At 44.0% G+C, this 16,554-nt stretch overlaps 2 protein-coding genes across 5 annotated transcripts in view; one reads left to right on the top strand and one right to left on the bottom strand.

Annotated features, from left to right (window-relative positions):
- Positions 1-16,554, bottom strand: part of Znf329 (zinc finger protein 329) — an 81,097-nt gene that overhangs the window by 21,074 nt on the left and 43,469 nt on the right. The gene's annotated exons all lie outside the window — the stretch shown is intronic.
- On the top strand, positions 462-16,516 carry Znf274 (zinc finger protein 274). Of its 4 annotated transcripts, none has more exons than XM_028884865.2 (8): positions 1,387-1,715; positions 1,890-1,972; positions 2,706-2,832; positions 3,675-3,770; positions 11,123-11,605; positions 12,935-13,023; positions 14,142-14,268; positions 14,664-16,516. In XM_028884865.2, the coding sequence occupies exons 2-8, from the start codon at positions 1,940-1,942 to the stop codon at positions 16,208-16,210; spliced, it is 2,502 nt and encodes an 833-aa protein (XP_028740698.1). In that variant the 5' UTR covers positions 1,387-1,715; positions 1,890-1,939; the 3' UTR covers positions 16,211-16,516. The 4 variants fall into 4 exon arrangements, with proteins under 4 accessions (XP_028740701.1, XP_028740698.1, XP_037057985.1 ...); XM_037202090.1 differs by having other exon boundaries at positions 1,387-1,735; XM_028884864.2 differs by having other exon boundaries at positions 1,387-1,972.

Genomic DNA, 16,554 nt, shown 5'->3' with positions numbered 1-16,554 from the left:
GGGTACATAACTCCAACCTTTACCTCTGTGGTAACAAGACTTTCTTTGTGTATGTGTGTATTCAAATCTCTCTGCTTGCCTCTTAAAAAGGCACATGGCTGCATGGGTAATCCAGGATAATCTTCCCATCACAATACATTTAATACATATGCAAAGTCTCTGGTCCTTCTTGAGGATAACAGTCACAGGTTACGGGGATCAGGGCCTGACATCTTTAGGCCATTTTCCAACCTAAAATATTTTCCAAATCTTTAATCAAAACTATGGGCTTCCCAGTTGGTGCTCACTCATTTAACCCAATTGCCATCAAGACACATCACAATGTCTGGACCTCAGGTAAGATAAGACTACATCAGTCAGAACAGAATGCAAAGAGACCCTAGGAATAGAATACTAGCTAGTATAAGGAATACAATAGAGTTCTTTGTCGTTCTGGACTGTCAAGGAAGCTAAAAACATCAGATTACGGTCAGGACGAACTTCAGGTTCTCCTCTCCTGGATACGATCCAGTCTGCCACAAGGTGCAAACTTAATCACAGGTCACTGACATTACCAGGACCTACATCCTCCCTATGCGTAGGGTACAATTAACAGTGCATCTCTTCAGACCCTGTGGGTCTTCAGACATTTACATTTAGTCTCCCTGGGATTGGGGAAAATTTTTGTTCTCCTCCTCATACTCCTATGATCCTTCATGTCCCGTCCTCTGCTGGGGAAAACTGGAGTGGACATTTAGTGTAGCCCACCATATATTTCAAGTCCATCAAGTCTCCACACATCCCGGGAACCTTAAAGTTGCGAAACCACACATAAGGCCTTGCCCAGTCTACAAATCTGGGCGCAAATGCTTGTCTTCTCATAGAAATTACGGTAGATTTTTAATTCCAGAGCCTGCTGACTTTGTTTCTATAGTTTAATCCCTTCCTCCTCTCTGTTTAAGAGAGTGAACCTTCAGCAAGATTGCATCCTTTTCTCCTCTCCCTCACGAAACTCTGTTGAGTTTGTCTTCTCCTACCTCCCGCCCACAACTACACACACACAGTGTATACAGCGTGTTCCGTCTGTCCACTACTTCCGGCGCTTCCCACTCTGCTACACCGCAAGCGTCCCTCAGCCGCTCTAACACCAGCACTTCCTGCCCACCCCTTGCCCATCCTTGCCAGTCCCCAACTTCCCGTTAGTCCACGCGCGTTCACTCCCGTTAGCTAGTTCGACTCTCTCCTAGGCTCGGGCTCGGTCCATAGAGGTAGTGGGGCTCAGCGGCTTCGTATCCTCCTTCCAAGGCTTCCTCCCGGTTCTCTGGCCGCCATCAACACACGTCTACGGACTTCAGCTTCGCGGCCAACGCGACGGACGCCGCCCACTGCCGCGGCTCGACGCCCGCGGGGGCGTCTGGGAGTTGTAGTCCGGACCTGTGAGCTGACGCAGTTCGGGGCAGACCGACGGGCTAGCTAGCGCCATTGTGTCTTCTCAGGCACGCGTCGTGCCGCGTGAAAGCCCGTCGGGGACAGCGCCCATCCTCTGTTTTATGACTTTACACCCTCTGGAGCCCAGAGCTGGCTTTGCTTGCGCTTCCACTTCTGCGGACCCGGAAGGAGCTGTGTAGCCGTGGGTCCGGAACCTGAGAGAGACCTCGCGCTCTGGATGTAGGACACGGTTAAGAACACCAAACGCGACCCGGATTGGAGGACATCGGAAGATCTGTCCCCTCGCGGTTAGAGGGGAACCCGACTTGTAGGCGCGTGGGAGTCGGGGAGAGGACTCGCCGGGCATTTTCAAGTGTGGGGGCGGGCTGGTCATGTCCCGCCGAGAGGCCGGTTAAGGGCCGAGGTGGAAAGAGCTTCCAGGCACATTCCTTAGCCTCCCCCAACTCTCCTTCCACCTTTAGTTTCCTCAGCACGCTGCTGCCCACCCCGGCGAGAGAACTTTGAGGACAGTATGGCCTCCACGCTTCCCACAGTGTGGCCTCATGTGAGTAGGGGTTTCTTTCAGCTTCGGAGTCTGCCCCTGAGGGAGGCGGCTGGTGGTGAGACATCTGTTCTCTAATACCCTAGAGTTCCGGGAGGAGGGTGGTTAGAATAAAAAAAAGAAAAGAAAAAACAAAACTAAACTAAAAAGAAAACAATTTCTGAACTGGGATTCTACAGGCCAGATTGAGGCTTTTCAATTAAAAATGGTTTTTTATTACATCTGTTTTGTGTGTGGATATGCACGTGTGTTCCGCTGTCTTGCATGTAGAGGACAGAGGACAATTTGCCGAATCGCTTCTCTCCTTCCAAAATGTGGGTCCTGAAGCTCACACTCAGGCTTGATAGGAAACATCTTTATCCACTGAGCCACCTCGCCAGTCCTTTTCAACTATTTTCTATTTTTTTTTTTTAAGCTGGGGATGCGGGGGAGGGAGAAACTGACGAGTGTAAATATAGGAGGCTCATGGTTAGCTTTCTGCAACTGCAAGAAAAGCAGTGAGATGGGAACTAACAGTCCTATGCCCTGGTTAATGAGAAATGAACAGGTTTTCATAGTCCAGAGGTCCCATAAGGCCTCCTGAGTAGTGTCAGAACGGTTTGCTCAAGGACTCAAACAAAGGAACTTGAGATGAGACAAGTAGAATGTTGCTGGGTCGTCTTGGTCAGTCTTCCCATTTTTCTCTCACTGTGGAAGAGGAAGACCCCCTGGCTGAACAACATCCTGTGGGTTTTAGGAACCTGTGAAGTTTGAAGATGTATCACTGACATTTTCCAAAGAAGAGTGGGCACAGCTGGAATTCCAACAGAAGTGCCTATACAAGGAAATCATGCTGGAGAACTACAATAACATGGTTTCAGTGGGTAAGGCAACCTCCACTTTTATAAAGATGTGTTTGGGCCTTGGGAGGTGGTACACACATGTAATTCCATCACCCCAGAGGTGGAGGAGGAAGAAGAGGGTTATTTATTGGAAGTTGAGGGTTATTTATTCTTGACTCCACCTCCTTCTTCCTCCTCCCCCAATTGTTTTTTTAACTCCGAAAGTGTGGTATCTCTGAACTGCTTGCGCTTGGGCTTAGGCTGGACAGACCAGAGTGGAAGTGTTATGGCAGTGGAGAGCTTGGTAGTGAAAAGAAAAAGGCAGCTTTTCAGTATAACTTCAGAAGTTTCACCCAGCCGGTACATCAGAGCCCCTGAATACTGGGCAGAGCCTATAAGGGATATTTATGGCTGCAGTGACAGGTGCCTATAATTTTTATGGCACTTCCAGCATATGAGATGTCAGTGTCCAACAGCTCAGTGATATCATCAAAGATTATGATTTCTTTGTGGTTCTTAGGAAGTTTTCTGTCCTCTCTAGTTATTGTACAGCTGTGGCTCCAAGCTTCATGTCTATGTTTAGGCAGAAGCAAGAAATGTAGATAGTCCTGACCAGTTCTTTCTCTGCTGTCACATTTAGCCAAGAAGCAAAAGCTTCTGCAGAATGTCCCCCAATTGAACAATTTCCCTTTTTTACTTTATGATTCCTCTACTGTTGAGGAAACCCAAGAAATCCAATAAAAGGAATGGATGTGTAGTTATCACTGCCCAAGGACTAAAGTTATCATGTGACAGCATGGGGAAAAGAAGGGATAGAGTGTTATAAGAGGACAGCATTTTCTCTAAGCAGACTCCCCAAGCCCTGTCTCTTTTCCCTTGAGCAGAACGTCACTTTTCCAAGCCAAATGTGATCTCTCAGTTAGAAGAAGTAGAAGACTTCTGGCCAGTGGAGAGAGAAATTCCTCAAGATATCTTTCCAGGTGAGAGCCAGGCATGAGGGAGTTTCCAAAAGGGATGGGCCTACTGCTTATTCTGAGACTGATGTCTTCTAAGCTATGGAGAACTCAAGTAGCATGCTGTAATTAGTATAAGTTATTTTCCAATCTGCAGTCATTTCTTCATGGTGCTGGTGATTAAGCCCAGGGCCTTTCACTTGATAAGCAGAGCAGACATGCTATCACTGAACTAACATCCTCAGTCTCAGTCTTTGTATGGGGCAGTGGTTACGGTATTTGGGATTTGTGTGCAGTGGTAGTGATGTTTATGTTGGGGTTTTTGTTGTTGGTTTGGTTTTCTGTTTTGTTTTGAGATAAGGTCTTACTTAGCCCAGGCTGGCCTCCAACCTACTACATAACTCAATTCTTGATCATCCTTCTACCTTAGAAGTTCTGGGGTCACAAATATGTGCTACTATGCTGGCTCCTATTTTTATTTCTCTTCTAAGCTTTCTTGTTGTTGGTGGTGTTAACTACACAGCCATACTGTCTGAATACTTTTGTGAATTCAAGCATTTTGACTTTGCTTTTTGTTGTTATTCTATTTATCCAGTTACACTTTGTATATGGTGGACACAAGTTCTTTCAGCCCCATATTCTGATTCATTCTTCTACTTGTTGGAAACACCACCTTTCCATAGACCAAATTGCTATTCTCATAGTACAGAAGCCTCTTCTGTGCTCTTATGCTTTGATCTTTTGTGCTTTTCCTCTCTGGGCGCATACCATAATGCTATATACATTTTATTGTATATTAGTGAACTTCAATAAATTTCATTCCTCTTGTAATTTAAAAAAAATAAATAAAACTTTGGATGTCTTTGGACATCTAATCCTCTAAATAAATACCAGCTTGCCTGAGTTAGTTGAGAATATCCTGTGAAAATGTACATTAAATTTGACTAGACATATTGTTACTGTTACCTGTTCTGTTTAATCCTTTCTTGCACAGTTATTCAGATGAATCTGTCATCTTGATAAATTCTCTTAACATTGGTGTTTTAATTACTTTTCTATTGCTGTGAAGATATAAGTGGCCATGACCAAGACCGCTTATAAGAGAAAAAATTTAATTGAGGGCTTGCTTACAGTTTCAGAGGGTGAGCCCCTGACTATCATGGTGGGGAACATGGAATCAGGTAGGCAGGCATGGCACTGGACCAGTAGCTGAGAGCATACATCCTAATCCACAGGCAGGAAGCAAGATAGAGCTCATGATATCAGGGAATAACATGGCTTTTGAAACCTCAAAAACCCACCCCTAATGGCACACCTCCTCTATCAAGACCACAGCCAATCCTTTCCAAACAGTTTCACCAACTGGGAACCAAACATTCAGATATATTAGCCTGTACAAGCCATTCTCATTCAAACCACCCCAGTCTACTTCCTGAGCCCCATAAGTCCAAGGCAGTATTATGATACAAAATGCATTCAGTCCAACTCCGGAACTCCCCATAGTCTTTCACAGTCTCAACACTTTGAAAGGTCAGAGTCTTGAGAGCTAGAGAGATGGCCCAGTGGTTAGAATACTCGCGGTTCTTGTAGAGAACCCAAGTTCAGTCCCACACAGGGACTCACAACCATCTGTAACTCCAGTCCCAGGGGATCTGACACCCTCTTCTGTCCTCTGAGGCCACCACACTCTCACACATACATACACTTACAGAAGTACTTAATGAACAAAAATTGAAATAAAAACAAAAAAGTTCAAAGTCTCTTCTGAAGCTCAAGGCAGTCTCTTAACTGTAACCCCCTTTAAATACAAAAGGCTAGTCACATACTTCCAACATACAAATGTCACAGGATGTATTTTACCATTCCAAAAGGGGAAAAGTGAGGAAATATTGGACCAAAGCAAGATCAAAACCATACAAGACAACTCCAAAACCCTGTAACTCCACGTCATTTGGGGCTTGCTAACAGTTTCAGAGGGTTAGCACGTGACCATCACGGGGGAACGTGGCAACAGGCAGGCAGGCATGATGAATGAGCAATCGCCGAGAGCTCACATCTGATCCACAAGCAGGAGGCAGAGATAGCTAACTGGGACTGCCATGAGCTTTTGAAACACTCCCAGTGACACACCTCCTCTGACAAGGCCACAACTTCTAATCTTTCCCAAACAGTCCCACCAACTGGGGACCAAGTATTCAAACATAAGAGCCCAAGGGTATCAGTCTCCTTCAAATCACCACAACCATTGAGCCATCTCTGCCGTCCTATGTTAATTCTTTTTCTTTGCTTTGAACAATTACATAGTTGCATCATCACACATAAAACATCATGAAAGAGTGCGTATCTGGCCTAACTTAATAGGAAAATTTCTGGGTTTTGATGCGCATGATGTTAGATTTTGCTTTATTTCACATCAACATTCATCTGAATGAATAAATATTCATCTGGTGCTAGAAACAAAGGAAAATCAGTAATACTTCGGATTCCTCTTACAGAATCTTCCAAGGTGGTCAGAGCGGTAACATAGTAGATTTAAGAAATGCCTTGCTGTAAGGTTATACTTTTGTGATGATCTTCATAAATGACTGGGTGGTATTCAGTTTTTGCTGTCTTCAACTTTTCTGTATATGTGTTGGGGATAAAGCACACTGTGTGCTACTGGATGTTTCTCATTGTTTTTATGTGCTCTGCTGGAAGTAGCATCAGAGCCACTGCTTCTGGCACCATTCACCTATCAGATCTCCATCTGGTGCCATCTTTGGTGATGACTATTAGCCACAACACAAAGGGACTGGAATTATTGACTTAGCACACCCCCTTCTCTGGACCCAAATTTGGGGCTAGGAGTAGAAAACCAAAATACAAACACATACAGATTAAGTTGGCAGGAGACACCTGGCCACATTAGCTGTGAGAGGAGTGACTTTTATTGTTGAGGAATATGTCGTGTGACATGGCTTTTCACAGCTCACTCTGGTTGGTTTGTGACAAAAGAGCTGTGGTGAAAGGCGGCTTTAGTAGCCTCTAGGGGTGAGGCAATAATGGCTGCCTTGGGAGAGCAGTAGCAGGTTTAGGGAGAAATAAGGAGTGTGTTTGACTCAAAGGTAGAATCGGTGGATATAGGTATCTAATTAGCTACACTAGACAAAAATAAGCTGCTGAGAATTCTTATGGGTGAAGGAAGCCCGGAAGGGATTTCCTGTGGCTGTTTGTTCATGGTCTGCATGTTTACTGCTAACATTCTTTTTGTGGTCCTGGAGACTGATGCCAGGGGCCTTGTATATGCTAAACGAGTACTTTGCCACTGGGCTACATCCCCAGCCTTGCAATGCAAGGAAAACTTTGCCTGAATTTTTTAAATTAACTTATTTTACAGATGTAAACTATTTTGTTATTTGTTTTACATACCAGCCACAGTTTCCCCTCCCTCTTCTCCTCCCATTCCCTCCCCCTACTTCCCTTCTAGCCACCCCCATCCACTCCTCCTCCTTCTCCATTCAGAAAGAGTAAGGCCTCCCATGGGAGTCAACAGAGCATGGCACATCAAGTTGAGGCAGGACCAAACTCCTCCCCCCTGGATCAAGGCTGAGCAAGGCATCCCAGCATAGGGAATAGGTTCCAAAAAAGCCAGCTCATGCACTGGGGATAGGCCTGGCACACTACTAGGGGCCCCACAAACAGACCATTTTAAGAAGTAGAACCCTTTTCTCTCTATGATGACATAATGTTGAGTAAAACTTTAGACTAATCATGTAAAGAATTACCTAATGGCATTCACCTTGAAAGTTCTTTTTTTAACTGTGCCATGTCTCTTCTTGTTCTGTCAATAACTTATAAATGAAAAGGAACCGGGGTTGGGGATTTAGCTCAGTGGTAGAGCGCTTGCCTAGCAAGCACAAGGCCCTGGGTTCGGTCCTCATCTCCAAAAAAAGAAAGAAAAAGAAAATGAACCTTAGACACATCCAAGGAGTTTTGCTAATCTAATCAAATAAACTTGTTTGAACTTCAAGAGGTTCAGGTAGCACATAAAAAATAAGAGATTTTAGAATATCATATATTGCTATTAAATGAGATACTACATCTCCACTAGTCTCCCAACAGTGGTATGCTGTGCATCTTATTGATACACGGAACTGAGATTAAATCAAAAGCTGGGATTCTTTTTCACAATTCAGCTTGCATGCCTCTCCATTTTTCCACCATAGCTAGAATGACATCATGGAATGTGGTTGTTGAAGTAATATGAGAAAATGGATAAATACTAAGACAAATGTCATTCATCCTCAAGAAAGCTTTGAATTGAATAAGATCCTGTGTAGGCATGGGAAACTAAGTTAGGTTGTGCTTGCTGGGTGGTGGTGGTGGTGGTGGTGCACACTCGGGGCAGAGGCAGGTGGATCTCTGTGAGTTCAAGACCAGCCAGGTCTACAGCGTGAGTTCCAGGACAACCAGGGATACATGTAGAGAAACCCTGTCTCAAAAAAGCAAAAAGGAAAAAAAAAAATGAAGCATGAAGTGAACCTGATAAATATATTGTGACAACACTTTCAAACAGTAAACAGGTTTATAAATTATATTTGAATTTACATTACAGAAAAAAGGTGTTTTCTTTGAGAAAGAGGCAGATACTGCTGGATTTACTTCTTTGTATAGCCTAAGAGAATGTCCACATGCTAGAACAAACATGTGGAAAGTGAAAGAAATAATTATATAAAATTTTAGAATAAATATATGAAAAATGATGGAATTTCACATATACAGAACTCTGAGGGCTTAGAACCTTATAGATTTGTTTGAGAGTCTAGAATCTAGAACTATCATACATTTTGACTAGAGCCTAGGACAGTAGTGTGTTTGTATGGTTGGTTGATTTTTGTTCAAGAACATATTTTCTCTCATCTTCATGTATTTGTTCTCTGGGATCTTTGTAGTGTGTGTGTGGGTGTGTGATCAAAAAAACAGTGTGCTGTAAATGTGTTTAGTGTGAGAAAGCCCAATTTCAGCTCGTCTTGAACTTCCTTAACTATTAGAAGGCTAAAACTGGATATCAGTCTGTAAAGACATGGATGATAGTCATTTTGTGAAATTTTCAATCTCTGAGAACTCACTCTTAAGAGAAGAGATCTCAGAAATATGATCGGAGCAAGAACGGCTTCTGACCTAAGTTAGTCTTGCCTTGAGAAAACTCACACTAAACCCCCCTCCTCAGAAAAAAAAAAAAATCACAGTTTTGTGTTTGGAAATTTTCTTCTACCAAATAACAGCATCTGAGAACTCTGAAACCATGAGAATGTGCATGATGTAGAAACAGTTCCATGTGTAGCTCTCGTATTTGTCATCGCAGTTGTGCCAGGGTTAGTCTTAAGAACACAGTCACTATTAGGAAGCCACTGAGTGTTAAAGAATTTACTGATGGGGATTGCTGTAAGCATGACAATGTGGGAAACTTCAGTAGGAGTCCTCATTGTGCTCTGTATCAGAGGACTCATATGGGCAAAGACCATTTGGATGTATTCTGTGGGGAAGTCATCAGCTTTAACCACTACATTATCTGAGAGTAAAAAAAAGAAAATACTCAATAGAAAGGATTACAGTGAATAAGAAAAAGGAAATGTCAGAGGTCATAAAAAAGCAAACCCTGCATAAAATTTGAATAATACAAATTTATAGCTGTAGTAAAGCAATTTCTAACATCTCTAATTCTGTTATCTGACCTAAATATTAAATGATATGAATGAGAGCAATCACCATTACTATAATTCTATCCATTCCAATTTGTTAGTGACATGACTGAATTGCTTGGAGTGAATAAATATCTGAAGAAATCACAAGAAACATTGGTATATCTTCAAAGATAATTTCAGTTATGAGTGCAAACTTTGAGAGAGGAAAGGGAAATTTGAGGCTGCAAGTGTTATAAAGACCTCTGAGGGCTCAGAGTCTTACTGATTTGTTCAAGAATCCAGAATCAGATGTGGCCATATATTATCATGATTCTCTTAAGTTGATACCATTCCCTAACATCTACCCTTAGAATCTAGGGTAAGTGGAAAGTGTGGAATATATTTCTAAAACCAAAGAACAAAGCATTGGAGCAAACATTTTCTAGGGGTGATGAGGAGGAGATATCCATCTGAAAAAGTAAAAAAGAAAAAAAAATGATTTTTTTTAAAGCAAGAAACATAGCTCGGCCTGGTATTATAGGCCTATAGTCCCAGCTCCTTGGGAAGCTGAGGCACAGGTTCAAGGCCAGTCTGGGCAATTTAGTGAGCACCTGTCCTCAAATAAAAAGCGTAAAGAGGGGCTGGTGATATAGCTCAGTTGACAAACTGTTTACCCAACATGCAGAAGGCCTTGGGTTGAATTCCCAGCACCACATAAACCAGGTATTGGGGTAGATTCCTGTAATCTCTGACCTCAGGAGGTAAGTAGAACATCAGAATTTTAATGTCCTTCTCTACTACATAGAGTTCGAGGACAGCCTGGGTTGTCTGCCCTGTCTCAAAAATGAGTGTGAGTCCCTGTTGATGTAGCTCCGTAGTTGAGCACTCATTTAGTGTGGGCTAGGTCCTAGGCCAAGAAAAACCAGGAAGGAAAAGCAAGTGCATGAACTTTGCTTCTTTCTAGACAAAATATAAACAACTGACATACAAAATAAAACAAAAGTTAAAAACTATACAGGAAATGGAGGGAAATCTATACAGGTCCTCTTCAATGCATATAACTTAATAATAGTATTTTGTAGCCGGGCGGTGGTGGCGCACGCCTTTAATCCCAGCACTCGGGAGGCAGAGCCAGGCGGATCTTTGTGAGTTCGAGGCCAGCCTGGGCTACCAAGTGAGTCCCAGGAAAGGCGCAGAGCTACACAGAGAAACCCTGTCTCGAAAAACCAAAAAAATAATAATAATAATAATAGTATTTTGCATATAAGAACGAGCCAGCTCCTTATGTATTCAAAAAAAAACAATATTTGTGTTCTTTAAAACAGGTATACAAAGCTGAGCCTCAAGTATCCCAGGCTAGCCTGAGTTGGCTATGTAGTCAAGCTTGACCTTGAATTTCTGATCCTCCTGCCTCTATCTCCTATGTGAGTACGGGTGTGCATTGCATTGCCTGGTTTGAATGCATTGCTAGGGATGGAACCCAGGGCTTCCTGGATGCTAGGTAATTCTCTGCCAACTGAGCTACATACCCAGCCCTGTTTTTGTTTTTGTTTTTTAGGTGAATCTGTCTTTGTGACTCTAGTTGGCCTAGAACTGAATATATAGACTTGGCTAGACTCTTACATGCAGGGATCCCCTCTTGCCTCTGGCTCCCAGCTATAACAGTTATGGGAGTGTGCCGCCCTGCCTAGCCTTTGCTCTGGTTTTGACTTACAGAATCTTCTGGGCCTTCTTTGGACCCTGGAATAAATTCCTTTCCTGATGAGAGTCCCTTGATGAAGATCAACGTTGTTGAGGTCCTTACACTGAACAAGGATGTGGCCGGTCCCCGGAATGCCCTGATTCAATCCCTCTATCCAGAAAGTGGAGAAGACCTGAGCCTAGATAACCTTGAGCCATCTCAACAACCAAGCAAGCATTTGAGTGACACTGAAGTTGCTCACCAAAAGTTCCGACATTTCCAGTATGAAGAGTCAGATGATCCCCAGAAGGCTGTGTCTCAGCTTCGTAAGCTGTGTCACCAGTGGCTGCAGCCCAGTACACATTCAAAGAAACATATCCTGGAGCTACTGGTGCTTGAGCAGTTCCTCAATGCACTGCCTGAGAAGTTGCGGGTGTGGGTGGAATCACAGAGCCCAGAGGATTGCCAAGCAGCAGTGACCCTGGTGGAGAATGTGACCTCAGTGTCTAAGGAAGATGGTGAGTGCCATGGAATGGTGGAGTTAGAAACATCTAAGGCTTTGTGGAGGAATGAGGAGTGCTGGAGGGTTGTTCCCACTCCAGACCACAAACATCTGTGTCTTCCGCATGTTACCAGGTCAGAGTTAATGGAAACCTGAAGTGGCTGGTATCCAGCCCTGTTCTCCCAAACAACAACCTCCTATGGGCTTCAATGGAAGCTCACAAGTGCAGTGCTTTTTTTTTTTAATCCTCTTGGGATCCCTGAATCCCTGACACATAGCCAGCCTTCCAGTTCTTTGTAGGGACTGTGAATGAAGTTGTAACTAAGGCAGGACTCGAGCTTATTGAGCCTGTGGTCCTGCAGAAAAGATGTGGTATGACAAAGTGAATACACATGTGATGCTGATAAGATGGTGGAAAGGTCAGGATACTGGTGGAGTTTATGGAGGCTGTTTCTGTCACTGATGTCTGTTACGACTAGAACAGTGAAGAAAGGGAACAGGATGGATGAGCTGGTGGGCCATGAGCCAAGAACTCTGGGTATCCTGTAGAAGTTGAAAAAGCAGCTCCAAGAAGAAGGAAAGTTTACTGGAAAAATTCCAAATTCTAACTCTAGGAACATCTATACCTAGGAACTTCAATAAGCACCTCAACTTATCCTTTCTTCCATACCTCAGTTGGCTGCCTTCAGCTGACTTCATTCCCATTAAGGCTTCCAAACACAGGATTTCTCTTTCCTAAATGTCCCAGCAAAAGCTTCAGTTGCTCTGAAAGTCTATGTTCTCCCGTGTCTACAAGAGTCCATTTACAGTGGTAGAGTGATAGCATGGTAGAGCAACCTGAGTCACATTGTCCCCACGCTGGCTGGAGTAGATCAGCATTGTAAAAGCCCATGGAGCATGTAAAGACACATGAGGAAGGCTAGATCTGAAGGAGTCCTTAAGGGCTGTTAGGACTGGCCAGGAATATTTAAGGTGACAGAAGCACAAAATGAGTTTGTACCCTGTGACCAAAGGAAGAGGAGCCACACAAGCATGGTAAGGGCTTGTAGACTAGAAACAGACTTTATCACTAAGGAGAAGGTCTGAGGCCATTGCCTCAGAAGCTAGAGCCTGAAACATGCTGGAGGGGGAAGGAAATAAAGGGTGTCAGTAATGGAAACAGTAGTCCACGCAGGGTGACAATCTGGGCCCTTCCAGGTATGGGAATTAGTTACCCATTGTGAAGAAGGCAACATAGACCATCAAGGGACATGGATATGCACAGCTCGAGGGTTGCAGAGCCTGGCAGTTCTGCCTGCCTGAAGGCTACCACCCCATTGATCCCTTCATGTGGCATCTCCTCCAGCTCTGCTTGCCTGCCATAATGAGGCCACTGATCGACTGAGAGAGAAAAAGAAGGACATGGCCACCTTACCAGTTACTATACCACCTGAGGTAAGCAAGAACCTTACCTTTTGTTCTTTTGGTCACAGCTGTCTATAAGGGGCCCACCCCTAAAATGTCCCCTTCTACACTGAGCCTTGCTGAGGCTTCACACAAGATAGGCAATTTTAACCTTCTGAGTTCTTGGGACTGAGTGGAGTTCTGAAACAACCAAAGTGTGAAGGACAACCCTGCCTCCTGACATTGTGACCTGGCCACAGAAGAAAGCAAAAAGCAAGAGTAAGCGGACCAAGGCTGATGAACATGAGAATCAGCGCAACCACAGGCAGCCTGTAAGAACCACATTGTACCCTGGTTAGAACCAGAGAGCCCTTGTCCTTCAGAAACACTCAGCTGGGGAATTAGGAGTGGAACAGCACAGTCCAGATGTGTCTCAGAACAAACTAGGTGATGTGCTTGCAGCGGGGTGTTGGCCTTGTCTGCTATAGGATATGGTGTGGATATGGCAGTAGTGCTGCTTGCCCTGGAAGTGGTTTATATTGGCCCAGGCGTGTGATTGAAACTGTTGGCTCTCAAGTAATGAGCAGTCTAGAGTAGGCTTCAAGTAAGGCTGCTACTGTGAGTGGGAAGAAACTGCTTAATCCCCGACTTGCTCTGAATTCTATTCCCCCCAAGGTAGGCTCTTCTCCATCTGGGCAAAAGACCTCCCCTATCTGGGCAGAGTTGGTGAAGTGGAAGAGTCTTCCTTTCAGAACCTTTAGCTGCCCATAAAAATCTAACACAGCATAGGTGAATGCTCCACATAGGTCAGACCTGTCCACAAAGGCAAGGACTATGGCTTCATTGTGTTTCTAGCTTCAAGTCTGTTTCTAGAGGGAGAAGGTTCTCTGGTGAGATGCTGTCCTTACAGTGCATCCTTGGCACAGATGCTAGTATGGTTGATATGGCTTCCTTATTACACTTGTAGCTCTTTGTCAATCAGGGGTTCTGTCTACCAGCTTGGGACCCAGACTTTGGAGAAATACCTTGTGGGTCTCTTTTGGGCTTGAGAAGTCATTGTCTCTGACCAAACCACCAAAGCAGAAGAGTCCCTATCTGGTATAATGTCTCAGTGGCCTTTATTCTACCCACATTGACAAATACCAAATAACATTTTCATAACACTACAGGAGCCAGTAACCTTCCAGGATGTGGCTGTGGACTTCAATCAAGAGGAATGGCAGCTACTAGGTCCAGTGCAGAGGACTGAGTATCATGATGTGATGCTGGAGACCTTGGGCAACTTGGTCTCAGTGGGTAAGACCATGCTTACATTTAGAATGCCGCAGGGTCCCCTCAGGACTCGCACTCTCTCTCTACCCATTGTCAGGACTGGCTGTGCTCTCAAGGGTCTCTTACTCTGTCCAGAACCTTTATTTGGGCTTGTGACCCAATGTGGGTAGGGAAACTTAAGTACTCAGAGGCAGCCTCTGGTTCGGTTTGCCTGGGGGAATGAGAGAAAGCTCCTTCCCCTCACCCATCGGTCACCAAATTGATTATTCCTGGTTTTGCTGCTAACGAGCTTGCCAGCCATTCCCTAAAATGAATGACTATTTGAGGAAAGGATGTAATCTCATTTTTTTAATACTGTTTGTTATACTGTCATTCTGTCATTTTTAACTACAGTATGCTTATCTTTTGGTTTCTTTCAGGGTGGGAGCCTACATTGGGAAACAAAGAGTTAAGTCCAAAATCACCCAGTTCTATGGTAGAACCAATTCGTGACCCAAAACCAAAAAGTTTCTCAAGTAATGGTACCCAGTCCTCTGTTATTGAAAATATCTCACAAAATGAGGTGCAAGAAATCCATACCATAGAATCAAATCAAGTGGAGGTTGTACAGAAAAAAGACCTCCCTCAGGAGGAGATCTCTGAAAGCCCCAAGTATCAGGGGCAAATTAGGCTTCACACAAGCCAAGACTCACTTGATGAAGTTCTTCCGAGAAAGCACTTGCATGTAAAAAGTAACCAAAGGGGCTTTGGAAAGAGGAAAGCCAAGAAAAAACACATTTCCATGACACGAGATTCACCCATAAGAAATCAGCAAAAGGACTCTGTAGTATGCCAAGTCAGAGATGGCAGCAATTCCATGACACACAGTTCTTCTATAAAAAACCCTCAGCAGAGTTATGAGCAGGGTAAAGTTGGGGACAGCAGAGATCCCATTATACTTATATCACCTGCAAAAATTTACCAGCAAGCCACTGGCTCTGAAGCGGGCAGAGTCAGGGACAGCAGCAATGCCATGGAACCTGATGCATCTATAAAAATTCACCAGAAAAGTGCTGAGTGGGGTAAAATTGGGAAAAGCAGCAGTTCCATGACACAAGGTTCATCTATACAAAATCACAAGATGGTGTCTGGGTTAGGAAGAGCCAGGGACAGGGACAGTTCCTTGGCACATGCTTCACCTGTAAAAATTCTCCAGAAAGACTGTGAAAAGAGTAAAGTCCGAGGAAACAGGAATTCCTTGAAACATGTAAGAATTAACCAGAAGGATTCTAATGGTGGGAGAGTCGGGGAAATGAGTACATCCATAAAACACAGTCCCCATATAAAAATTCACCTGAAGACCTCTGAAAGGGGGAAAGGCAGGGAAACTAACACTTCTATAAAATATGGTCCCCATGTGAAAACTTACCAGAAGGGTTCTGAAGAGGGGACTACTAGGAAAGCCAACAATTGTAACAAAGCTATCAGCCATCATGCTCAGCAGATATTTTTTATAAAAATTCATAAAGGAAGCCAAATTTGCCGGTGCAGTGAATGTGGCAAACTATTCCAGAATGCTAGGTATTTTTCTGTCCATAAAAAGATCCACACAGGAGAACGGCCTTACAAGTGTATGGCCTGTGGGAAAGCATTTGTTCAGAGCTCCTCCCTCACACAGCATTATAGAATTCATAGTGGAGAGAGACCATTTGAGTGTTCAGAGTGTGGGAGGACCTTCAATGACCGCTCAGCCATCTCTCAACACTTGAGAACTCATACTGGGGCTAAGCCCTACCATTGTCAACAGTGTGGGAAAGCCTTCCGCCAGAGTTCCCACCTTACCAGGCATCAGAGAACTCACACTGGGGAGCGCCCATATGTGTGCACCAAGTGTGGGAGGGCTTTCACTCAGAGCTCACACCTTATTGGGCATCAGAAAACACACGGGATTAAGTTCAAGAAGAGGCAATCCAAACTGCAGTCCTAGTGCCTTTCAAACCACTGCCTCTTCAGCCTTGAGATGCACTCTGCAGACTTTTGAGTAAGGAGAGTCCCACACCTGAAGAACAGCTCAGGACACCACCCAGCAGGGCTGAAGGTGCCTGAAACTATCAGGGAGTTCTTGATTGCTTCATTTAGCCATTAAAGAAAACACGAAATCTGAAAATGCTCCTAAATCTAAAAAGCCAGTTACCAAAAACTGCAGAGATAATTATGCACAGGGTAAAGTGTGTGAGTGACAAAAACCAAAAGAATGTATATAAATAAATAAATAAATATAATTGTTTTGAAATTTGTGTTTCCTGCTGTAATGAATGTTCTTGGTTGTCA

The sequence above is a fragment of the Peromyscus leucopus genome, chromosome 1, assembly GCF_004664715.2.
Source record: "Peromyscus leucopus breed LL Stock chromosome 1, UCI_PerLeu_2.1, whole genome shotgun sequence".
In the NCBI taxonomy this organism is placed as follows: domain Eukaryota; kingdom Metazoa; phylum Chordata; class Mammalia; order Rodentia; family Cricetidae; genus Peromyscus; species Peromyscus leucopus.
Note: the sequence above shows the minus strand (reverse complement) of the source record. Positions and strands in the feature narration are given on the sequence as shown.

What these genes read in the sequence shown, in the direction of transcription:
- Znf274 (XM_028884865.2), top strand. Translation starts at nt 1,940, where the DNA reads ATGGCCTCCACGCTTCCCACAGTGTGGCCTCAT. An exon ending in TTCCCACAGTGTGGCCTCAT is followed by an intron (nt 1,973 to 2,705) that starts GTGAGTAGGGGT and finishes TGTGGGTTTTAG; the next exon opens with GAACCTGTGAAGTTTGAAGA. An exon ending in TCCTCAAGATATCTTTCCAG is followed by an intron (nt 3,771 to 11,122) that starts GTGAGAGCCAGG and finishes TTTGACTTACAG; the next exon opens with AATCTTCTGGGCCTTCTTTG.